General features: G+C 36.0%; 1 protein-coding gene across 1 annotated transcript in view; it reads right to left on the minus strand.

Moving 5' to 3' along the window:
* LOC109244221 (myosin-1-like) overlaps positions 1-12,121 on the minus strand; it is a 32,125-nt gene that overhangs the window by 3,482 nt on the left and 16,522 nt on the right. The window contains exons 6-17 of the mRNA XM_019411277.1: positions 11,350-11,515; positions 11,189-11,252; positions 11,055-11,068; positions 10,883-10,967; positions 9,602-9,705; positions 9,322-9,460; positions 7,921-8,039; positions 7,661-7,813; positions 7,494-7,583; positions 1,742-1,819; positions 1,270-1,428; positions 935-1,141 (exon numbers count right to left, since the gene is read on the minus strand). Of these exons, the coding sequence (XP_019266822.1) occupies positions 935-1,141; positions 1,270-1,428; positions 1,742-1,819; positions 7,494-7,583; positions 7,661-7,813; positions 7,921-8,039; positions 9,322-9,460; positions 9,602-9,705; positions 10,883-10,967; positions 11,055-11,068; positions 11,189-11,252; positions 11,350-11,515 (1,378 nt within the window). The remainder of the gene's footprint in view (positions 1-934; positions 1,142-1,269; positions 1,429-1,741; positions 1,820-7,493; positions 7,584-7,660; positions 7,814-7,920; positions 8,040-9,321; positions 9,461-9,601; positions 9,706-10,882; positions 10,968-11,054; positions 11,069-11,188; positions 11,253-11,349; positions 11,516-12,121) is intronic.

Here is a 12,121-nt window from a genome sequence, read left to right on the forward strand (position 1 = left end):
CCCCCCAACAAATTCTACATCAATCGCTACAGTCAAACAATAATTATTTTTTGTCATATCATTTTTTTTATAACGAGGAATAATTTTTTGTGATATCATAAATTTAAACCACCAGTCCTCCAATAAGTTTATCCAGATTATATGATGGCTGAATATTACTCTTAAGTTTCAATAAATCAACCAAAAAAATTTTGTTAATCTAAATACTAACCGTAATGTATAAAGCATGCTTAGCAAAGCCTTAACTATATTTTGACTGTGATTTTACTTGTAGACCATATATAGGAAGGAATCTAGAGGGTTATACAGCAACAATACACTGCGTTTATGATTCTTTTACACTCGCTTTTTTCTTTTTTCTTCTTCCACTTTCTGCTTCTTAGCTAATATATACGGCCTAAAAGCAAAGGTCTATGCAGAGTGATAAGCAGGAAAAGCTGCATTTGACACAATTTTGATCACCTAGTTTTGGGGGAAGCCAAATTTGCTATAAATAACACGACTCCCCCTGGAAAACTTAAGAAAAGGTTCTTTTTCTTTCTGAAGATCGATGTATAAGATTCCTCTACCAACGCATTTAACTCCATTCATTAGAAAAATCCATTGAGTCTGCATCTATCCTTTTTCTTTTGTTTGAACCCTTATTATTTTCAGAAACATGATTTGGCTCACGATTGCCTATTTTTGTTAATTCCAGGGTTTCTCTGAATTTGAAAGTGATCACTTAGTACATTTCCATACCAAAGCTTAATCCAATTAAGTCTGTAGCATCTACCAATTTCTCCATATCCCCCTTTCTTTTTGTTTTGACGGTAGCATTTGGACCATATCAGCATGTTATTGGATTTCAAATAACCTGACTTTCAGAAGAAATGGAAACGGAAGTTTTATCTTTTCTTTTAGATAGAAAAAAGTTTTCTATATGTAAAAATACCTTGAATTTGGTGGAAACGCTTAATTTTTGGGAGTCTGCTCCACCAGATTTGTACAATGGGCCAACAACAGGCTTTTCAGATTGAGCAAGCATATATGATGCAAACGTTTGAGGAAGGTGGTACTTGCAAGAAGATAGAAGCTGAATTGAATTGGAGTGCAGTAAATCACGATTCTTCTCAAGAAATCCAGTTGTATCATAAGTAACCTGGTAACAAAGGAATTGTTACATTTCCCTGATAGAAAATAAGGAAACAGCATAAACAAGCCATTCACGTCACTACATTAGATAGCGCGTGAAATGGGACAAAACAAGTAGGTCATAAACAAGCATACCTCCCCTGCATAATGGCATACTGTAAAAGCCTTCCCCCGTTCACCTCTGAAACAAAGATTAGAATTTAGATGCTGCTTGAGTTTGTTGGCAAATGACATGTCTGTGCCATTAGGAAAGGTCGACTCCTCGTCTAACAGAGATAACAAACCCAGTGGTTTCTGCATAAAAGAGAAAAGAGAAGTTTCAGTATGCTAAACCAGATATATACTTCAAGAAACACTAGACATGGAAGACCTCCATTGTGGCGATTTGGTTCCTCTATAAGCGAAATTCACTTACTACATATTTCAGGCTAATGTAATACCAGAACAAGACTTAGGGAAAAACATGCTTTAAACGAATGTGACCACTTCTGTTTTATGAGAGCCATGAATACATAAACTCCTAAAATTAACTAAAGAAAAAGTGAAAGAAAACAGTATAAATGGCTAGGACTGAGTTAGATTTATTTAAGAGACTAAACATACAAACCTTCTCAAACAGATTTAGACATTCTTGGTTGTCGTCAAAATCAACTTTTGTCCAATCAATGCCATCTTGAATATACTCCTGGAAAGACAGTCAGCTGTTAATGAAGAGTTAAATATGGTAATATACAAATAAAACAAACTAAAGCTCCTGGAAGTATCCTTTAAGTTGCCTAATTGGCAAATGCAGTGGTCATGCATGTTAAGAGTACAAACTGCTGCCACCTAATTCTGTGGTAGATTATCAAACAGTATTTATAGCTTGTTTGGCCAAGCTTCTAAAATCAGCTTATTTTGAAAAGTATTTTTCTCAAAAGTACTTTTGGTGATAAGCAGTTTGTGTCTAGCAAATTAATTTGAAAAGCACTTTTGAGCAGTAATTAGTGTTTGGTCAAGCTTTTAAAATCTGCTTCTAACTGTATTTTTCTCAAAAGTGCTTCTCAGAAAAGTGCTTTCGGAGGAAGTTACTTTTTTCTGCTTCTCAGAAACTGCTACTGATTCTCCTCAAAAGCACTTTTTTCCTTCTAAAAGCTTGGCCAAACAGGCTACTAGTTTAACACCATAACCTTTGAGACTTCTTAAGCAGCTAATGGATCGGCAAAACAGTATTTTTGTTATAAATGTTTAAGCAACATGCTAAATAAGCCTTTAGTAAGTAGAGGCAAATGTACAAAATCAACCCCAGACAGCCAGAATCAAATCAAAACCAACCCCCTTGAAGCCAGCATGTTGGTGTGACAATTACAATTACAATAATTATAACTACTATTTGAGAAATGCTGTGAAATTAAAATGTTTGGAGCAAACTTATTGTATAATCGTTTAGTACATTAAAATAGTACTAAGACAAATAAATGTAACCAACAACAATAATAAAATTGATCATACCCTTTTTCAAGCAATAATGACATTTTCTGTCACAAATTACATTCCAAACCAAACAGGAGAAAGTATAAGTCACACAGCCATTCTCCCTAAAAACTTTCTGTAAACCATTAAAAGGGTCTGCTTCTGCTAACCTAGTCAATTGTGATTATACCAAGAGAAGACTCACAAGAAAATATCCACCAAATAAATAATTGAAGTTGAAGGGTCATGCTGAGATTCAAAAAGGAGGTTGATATCAATTCTCTCATTCATAACAGCATCACTGTTCTCACTAGTATTTGGTGAACATGGCAATGCTTTAATTATTCTGTGTAAGAACTTCTTTTGGGATAAATATAATGTAGAAAACGAGAGAAGAAAACATTTTTGTATCTGTATTGAAACAAAGGTGGATATCATATGATGCAAAAGAGAAAGTGAATTCGGATAAAGGGTGTTCAGGAAGATAGGAGATTGCTCACCTCAGGAAGAGAAATCAAATTTAGAAATGGAATAATATGATAGGGATACTGTTATGAGTACTCATTTTGAAAAGAAAAAAAAAAAGAACAAGTCAGCATCAAACTACAGCTATGTCCATCCTACCCTTTACACGACAGAAACTACTAAATTGTCAGGGTCGAAGGAAATGAGGTGGGAAGAATTAAAAAACTTGGGCTTCTTTTTGAAATCTCTTTTAGACAGGGTGACGAAATGCTGAAAGCTTGGTCATGAACATTGCATAAGATGGTAGACCGGAAGTAACATTGTCAAAGCCAAAACAAAGAAGAGCAACATGAGACCGATAAAGATAGCAACTCCTAAGACCCAGAAAACAGATATGGCGAGATTCGAGGGGCCAGAGAGTTTTCGCCAACTTAAACATGCTTCTTGGCATTATACTTTCAATGTTTTCAAATAAACAACAAACCCAGTGTAGTCTCACGTCTTTTTTCGTTAAGACTAAAATAAAGGACTATTTTAGAACACTAGGAACAAGTGGAGTCGGGGGAAAGTAATGTGTACTGATACCTTTAGACTCAGGGTCTGGCATACGGTTAGGACACCCATCATTCTTTGTTTTGAAGAGGTTATATCCGAATATATTTCCGAGGACTCAATTTGAATCTTTGTTATGTGATGCGTGTGAATAGGCCAAGCATACTAGAAACACTTATCAAGTGAGTGATAATAGAAGCACAACTCCTTCTATGATTATTCATTCTGATGTATGGGGTCCTACCCAAACTGTTTCTTTAACCAGTAGTTGATGGTTTGTTACTTTCATTGATTGCTGCACTAGGATGACTTGATTATATTTGTTAAAAGCCAAAAGTGAAGTTTTCTCTTGTTCTCGGTCATTTAATAAGATGATTTGTACTCAGTTTGATGCCAAAACAAAAATCTTGAGAACTGACAATGGCAGCGAATACATGGATAAAAGATTTCGTGCTTATTTTGGAGTCCAATGGGATAGTCCATCAGACTAGTTGTCCTTACAATAGTGCACAAAATGAGGTCGCTGAAAGAAAAAAGAGGCATTTGCTAGAAGTAGCACGATCTCTTATGTTCAACATGCATCCACCAAAACCTTATTGGGGGATGCTATTCTAGTGGCGGCCTATCTCATCAACAGAATGCCACTTTTTCAAAGTCCTCTGAAGCTTTAAAGGGTAAGAATGAATATACTATTCCTCCTAAGGTGTTTGGGTATGTTTGCTTTGTCCACACAAGAAATTCTGGAAAACTTGATCCTACAGCTATGAAGTGTGTTTTCATTGGGTATTCCCCAACACAGAAAGGTTACAAATGTTATCATCCTCCCTCTAGGAGATCTTTTGTTAGCATGGATGTTACTTTTCGAGAATCCGAGCCCTACACTAGAAATTCTGGAAAACTTGATCCTAGAGCTATAAAGTGTGTTTTCATTGGGTATTCCCCAACACAGAAAGATTCCTCCTGGATTTGATATTGCACAGAGTCGAGGAAAGATATGCAGATTGAAAAGCCTTGTAGGACTAAAGCAATCCCCACAGCTTGGTTAGACAAATTCTGCAAGGCAATGATCTCCTTTGGTTACGAACAAAGCTGATCACACCCTTTTTATAAGTCATCGCATGGGTAAACTCACTCTTCTCATAGTTTATGTTGATGACATAGTGATGACATGAGATGACAAAGAAAAGATGGCCCGATTGAAGAAGTTGTTAGCACATGAATTTGAGATCAAGGATCTAGGAAAATTGCAGTACTTCTTGGGAATTGAGGTTGCTAGATCAAAAAGAGGAATTTTTATTTCTCAAAGGAAGTATATTCTGGATCTCTTGAAAGAAACTGGTATGAAAGGTTGCAGACCCGCAGAATCGCTCATTGAAAGCAATCACAAGCTACAAAGAGGAGTTGGAGAAACAGTTGATGAGGAGAAATATCAGACGTCGGTTGGAAGACTCGTTTATCTCTCCCACACTAGACCAGACATAGGCTATTTAGTTAGCCTGGTGAGTCAGTTCATGCATGATCCCCGAGATCCTCATATGCAAGTTGTCTTTCACATTTTTGGGGTATCTGAAGTCTGCTCCAGGGAAAGGTGTACTTTTCTCCAACATGATCACCTCCAAATAGAAGCCTTTACAGACGCGGATTAGGTTGGATCTCTGGATGATATAAGATCTACATCCGATTACTGTACGCTCTTAGGAGGAAACCTAGTTACTTGGAGAAGCAAGAAGCAGAATGCAGTTGCTAGATCAAGTGCGGAGGCAGAATATAGAGCTATGGCCCAGGGTGTTTGCGAACTGCTTTGGCTACAAAAGCTACTAGAGGAATTGAGGCTATCTGAAAAAGGAAAACTTTCATTGTACTATGACAATAAGGTTGCCATCAGTATAGCTCATAATCCAGTCCAGCATGACCAAAACAAAGCATGTGGAAATTGATCGACACTTCATCAAAGAAAAAATTACAACTGCCTTGAGTTCGTTTCATGTGCCGTCGGAAAAAGAGTTAGCTGATGTGTTTACCAACGGTCTTAACAAACAGACTTTTCATACACAAGTTTGCAAGTTGGGCATGTGCGACATCTTAGAACCAACTTGAGGGGGAGTGTTGATTGACCTAATTATTAGAAAAGATTTGATTCTGATTGAGAAAGATTTGATTCTGATTGAGATTTGATTTTATTCTGATTGATTGTAATTTATTTTCCTTCCTAAAATAGTTATATGACTTGGTGTATAAATAACTTTGCTGAGGGATGTAAGAAATACACAGAAATACAAGAAGCCTTTCTTCTTCTCAAAAATCTACAAGAGGTGTTAAAAATTTTATTTTTTACAATGGTCTGAATATTCAGTGTCACTAAAAAGGATGAAATAAGTTCTTGCGTAAGATATCATCCAACATTAGACAAATATCACGTCTTGTATCTAACACCTATAATAGGTGAGACTTGTATTCATCAACTCATAAAGTCTTTGATATATTTCTTCCCTAATCTTATTTTCTCACACCCTCCTTCAGATAATTAAGATTCACAATCTCTAATTATGCAAAACAACACTAGAACTAAAGCTTCCTCCTGCGAAGTGATAACAAGATAAAGATGGAAGATGGATGAAATCGAAACCACCTTCACACTGTTCACCTACTCAAGATACCTAGGCGAGTAAAGTCTACTATACTTGTATTCAAAATAATAAAAAAAACCATGAAGAAAAAGATTCCAACTCCATAGCCAATATCAATAAAGATTGTGCTTTTTAAAATTGAAAATAAACTTCTTTCCCATCATTTTGTAAAACTCAATTAGCTTAACTTTGCCCAAGTGAATTACCATCTTTCATTCTGTCCACTAACAGAAAGCTGCCACTGAAACACCTCTTAATGGACGGAATAGCGGACAGATATTTTAATAATTAGGAAGCAGCACCATTGTGGAAGAGAAAAAGGATTTCTTGGTATGACTTCTGAGAGGCTGATTCGTGCTCAGTCAGGCTTATATTCGTACCTTAACTTCTATTCACTCTGTCACGTTGCTGACGTAATTCCTCTTGGGACATTTATTAAAAAGATGTTGAAAATGTGCATCATGTAATTAAAAAAGAAATCTGTTGTCAGCATCTGCTTAGAAAGTGGAACTAGAAAGCAGTATGTTTATTCTAAAGTATTTAGATGTTTGAGAAATAGTGAAAATGCTTACCATGCATGGCACTGGATTCTAAATTGGTAGTACATGGTCTCAGGCTATAAAAATAAGTATAGTTTATGAAACTATTTTATCTAATAACTCACCATATGAAGTCTCACATGTCAAAATAGGCATATATTAGGAACAGAAATTTACTAATACACTATGGTCAGATCAATGGAAATATCTCTAGCATATGATAATGGCAAATATTAGGAAATCCGCCTTATCCAACCAAAGTTAACAGAACCCCATCCCTACTCCATCCCCCCCCCCCCTTCCTCCCAACAACAAGCTTAAATGGCATCCATAGTTATAAGTCTTAGGTACAAACCTAACAAAACCAAAGAATTCAAGAAATCTGCAATCTCTAGTAATTTTGATTTTTGACATTAAGTCAAAGATATAGCTACCGCAGAACCTTCTCTTTTTCCCACTAATTAGGCCGAGAGTTCGGGGATGCTACATGTTCTCCGTTGTTCTTACACATTTTTTACCCTGAAGCAAAGCCTTTGCATTCTATCCATGGTTGCACAGACTCAATCAGCATCATTGAGCAGGAGGAAGAAAACAAACAATGACATGACCTAAGTGAAGATACTATATTTAACAGGTATCAAGAGCTAGAAAGCCTGAAAGTCAGGTGCAAATATATTCAACCAATGCATCAGTTTCTAATAGGATTAAGCAAAGGGATCATCACCTCTTGTTCCAACTTGAACAAGTGACGGTTAAAGTGTTGTTGCAACCTCTCATTGGCATAATTAATGCAGAACTGCTCAAAGCTATTCCTCTGGGAAGGAAATCAAGGTCAACATAATTAGAAAATAAAAGAAACATGAATGAATAAAGCATTATAAACCACAATACCTCGAAGGATTCAAAACCATAGATATCAAGAATGCTGATAGATCTTCCAGTTCGACGTTTGCCGACTGCAAGTGACTTATTTATTTGTTCAACGAGCCAGTCAAATAGACAAGAATAGATTGATTTTGCCAATGCATCTCTTGTGTCAGTAGCCTAACAAATAGAGAGAACGATCAGTTATTCTTCAAGGACTTCTTAAATGGTCCATTGGTCAAACGTAACTAACAAGCTTTCAGTATTGTCATATACTAAATCATTACCTGAGATAGTGTTAGCTTTTGGACAATATCATCATTTCTTACTCTCATTTTTCGAGTTGATAAAGCTAGCTTTAGCTCTTCCACACCACACCCGATTAAAGTTGAAACGGTTATTAGGCCTACAGAATTAGACATCAAATAATAACATCAAAGAGTCAACAACAAAGCATGAAAACAATGTAGTTTCTTGGAAAACTAGTCAGTTTTAACTGTAGAAAATAAGAAGATTCTCCTAAGATACTTTAGTTTGATATACAATACAAATCAACGTCTTAATCTCAAATTAGTTGGAGCTACATGAAACTTCTTTAGCCATTCTACTCTAATTATGCCACTAGTTGTTAGGCCTACCCCACATACAAAGCTTTTAATTAGTCTAGAAAGACTCCTAAATGTCGGACCTAATGTAAGTGTAACAACAACTAAATAAGTCACTGTTTGGCATCGCTCGTACAAATCCTTTTGTCAAGTTACAGGTCCCACATAGGTATAAAAGAACACATAAAAAATCGAGTAATGTGCAAATCCACTTGTTGTGTTCTTGGAGGGACACTTAGTTTCTTTCACATGATATCAGAACCAACTTTTTGGTAAGCCATTCTCATACTCATGAGTCAGCATTCAAATCCATGTGCAAACCCATGAACCGATTCCACAAGTAGAAGGTTGAGTTATATGGTGTTCAACACCGGGTGCAAAAAGGCACCCAATGAGGTTTGTAAAGGTAGTGGACCATTCCACCAAAAGGCTTAAGGTTTTGGGTCAAATGTACAGATTCTTTATTTTTCTTTCATTGTCCTATGTTCTTAACTAGCCGGATTGATCCCGCCAGATTGTAGATCATTGAGCTCTCCTCTGTACTCCATATCCATTTATTATGGTGAATTATCAATTCATCATAATTTGATATTCTTTAAGCTAGTTTTCAACCTACTGCAACCCTCCTCTTTTTACTAACATGGAACTGGACATTCTCTGCAATTGGCAGTCCAGATAGAAGTTGAAAACTAGTGTTTGATGTAAGTTGAGGAAGGCAGTAGTAAATAATGCCTTTTCTTAAGGACTCTGAAGTGGTTAAGTAAAGTCTAAAATTTGGTATAATATCACATGGCTACATTACATCAAAAGAGCATGTTATGTGACATTGCTTTATCAAATTATTGAACTTTTCCTATATGTCCCGTAGTTAACTATAAAATTCAATTGAGTCAACCAAAGTCTTATATATCAAAGAGAGGAAAGGAAGGTGTCCAACTGAGAGTAAGAAAGAGCAACAGAAGGATATCGGTTGCAACCTAGTCCTAACAGACCATCAAAAAAAGGAGAAATAAACTACTGCCTACTAGGAGTTGGAAGGGCCACAAATAGCTGAAGTGATTATCTTTTCACTTTCAATATTACCTTCATCCACAACTGGTTCAGCATGGTTTTCATTGTCCACAGATGTAAAAGAGATATTTCCAAGCCATAGCACTGCAGCTAGCATCGAAAAAACACTCTCTTGATCCTCCTTGCTAATATGAACAACATCGAGTGCTTCCTAAAACAATACACCATATTTAGCTTCACAAGTTTTAAGAAACAAACAAGATCGGAAGTCAAATAGACTAAAGATAAAAGGTGAAATTATTTTTTCGTGGAATAAGGATCAAACTTGAGTGCAAGACGAGAAGAATATTACCATTACAATACGAAATTGTTCAGCATCATCAACCCCAGAAATTGAGTAGCAATTGCTTTGTCTCAGGTAGTTATACTCGCTTACATCCTTCAAATTTAATTTCTCTGCAGATGAGGTACAAAGAGAAAAGGAAAAAGACCTAAGTGTCCGACAAATATAGTAATAATTTTTAATTCCAAATCAAAGTACTCATTTTTAAGTTATATTAAGCATAGCAACGATCAGCAAAAACTATAAATCAAACACATACTATCATTCAGTCCAACTTCCATTTTTGTTGTATTATAGTTGCTTTGCTATATGCAATTCTCGTCCAAAACCTCTCATATATTGATATGAAGCTGCATTAGCATTATCATGTGCTAAACTTCGATCCTCATTCAAGCACATACAGATTTTGCAGGAAAAGACCGAAGGAGGACGGGGAAACCGAAATGCAGAGTATCAATCTGACATCATCAGTAGAAAGTAAAAAATTTTAAAGGACTCAATATACTGAAAAAAGAGATTGGTGATTAGTTTCTTTGAGCATTAGCTTCAAAAAAGTGATTGACTCGTTTGTTTCCTCTTCTTCGCTTCTTCAACACTTCTTGCAATCTTTTGGGATTGAGGAACGTGTGGGTGAGGTTTCTTTTCATCTTATATTCTTCTAACGTGAGTTTGAAGAACGCTTTCGCTAATTTTGTGAAAAACTTTAATAGGGTGCTTTTGACTTTCTCTCTTCTTTGTGCTTGAGAGGTGCAAAACCTTGAAAGTCCATCAATTTGATATCAGAGCACCGGTCCAGGTCTGAATTCTTGAATTGTTATCTTGTTCATCATGTCGGCAGACAACAAAACAACAAGCTCGGGATCCTCTTCATTGATGAACAACTTCAGATTGAAAGATTAAGAACTACAGCCCTTGAACGAGACAACGAAGAAATTAAAGTGCAACGAAGAAATCAATGCAGAATTTGACTGAATTGGTCGAAAGTTTGCTGATTCCAAATCAGCTACCAAACCCGCCATAATGCCTACAACCTCCACCACCACCAAGATACAACATACCAGCTATAGTATGGTGCATTCAGCTAAGGTGAACTATTTCCCTTGAGATATTTGGAGATAATCCATACGTAGTTAACGGTTTCTATGACAGTTATTGTAGAACACGAAGTGCCAACCAAAAAATAGGGATCAAACAGAGAACAGCGCATCTTATAGGCAAAACATCTAGAGCAGGTGCATTGACAGATCAAACAATGAAATTCTCACCCTCCTACAGATTTATCATTCATACCTTTGAGAGCCCCTGGAGCTCCTGCGCAGAGCTGATAAAATATATGATATGACCTTTCTCCCTCACTGCATTGAACCACTCTGGACTGTTCCATAAAACTTATAATTAAGTTTGCATTACAGAAAAATAAATAAATTTTTCTGACGATCAAGGCAATTGGAAGGAAAAGTACCTTTTCAAGTAAAACTGTGAAGATCAAGAAACCGCATCAGCAGTCAAAGGAAAAGTACAAATATATCAGCCACTAGATTTTACTTATGTGTCAAAATTTCATTTTAATGAACTCATACAGGATGTTGTTCTTACATGTTTGAATATTAGCCCCTGATATTTTTCCAGTCTCACTAAAGTGAATCTCAATAAGTTTCCCCTGTCAAAAATTTAACAATTTCTTAAATGCTAGGAAAAGAAATCTTGAAAAATAATTACTAAGTCAAATCCAGGTCAGTTACAAGAAAATCACTTACAAATCGACTTGAGTTGTCATTTCTTAAAGTTTTAGCATTACCAAAGGCTTCTAAAATCGGATTCGTTTTCAGAATCTCATCCTCTATTCCACTACCACCTCCAAGGGCAGCCAAGTATTGCATGGCTATCTTTGCTGTTTCAGTTTTGCCAGCTCCGCTCTCCCCACTGGGCATGAACAGATCAAGGATTATTATAGTGTACAGATTATCTAAGATGGCTTGATGCAATAAAAAACTACTACCAAAATTCTTAAAAGTCAAGATATAAAACATGCATTACAGGAAATCAAAGAGGATCATCTGTAATAATATCATTTGCAATAATCAGAGAGTATTGTAGGTATAACTACTGATCGGAGTATTGATCAGGTAATAATTGGAAAAGATGTCAAAACAAAAGAATGTACCGTCACACATCTCTATAACAGCATCGTCATATAACATCCATTCACTATAAAAGCCAAGTTTTTTTTGGAACCAATTTTCATCTACATTATAATATATGCTCTCTATAATAGCATTTCGCTATAACATCCAAGAAAATCCGGAACAAATAAGACTGTTATAGAGAAGTTTCACTGTATATTATTGTAACTCCACTCCAGCTAGCAGGAATATGTACATTAGAAAATGCCAAACAGCCTAAACAGTAAGAATACATGCCTTCATGAAAGGCACTATGCGAGAATACCAAAACAAACCAGAAATCATTGACTTTTGGTAGCATACAACCATCAATCTGCTGCCCGTCAGTGTTGTCAAAGGTGAAAAG

Source organism: Nicotiana attenuata, unplaced genomic scaffold, assembly GCF_001879085.1.
Source record: "Nicotiana attenuata strain UT unplaced genomic scaffold, NIATTr2, whole genome shotgun sequence".
Taxonomy (NCBI): domain Eukaryota; kingdom Viridiplantae; phylum Streptophyta; class Magnoliopsida; order Solanales; family Solanaceae; genus Nicotiana; species Nicotiana attenuata.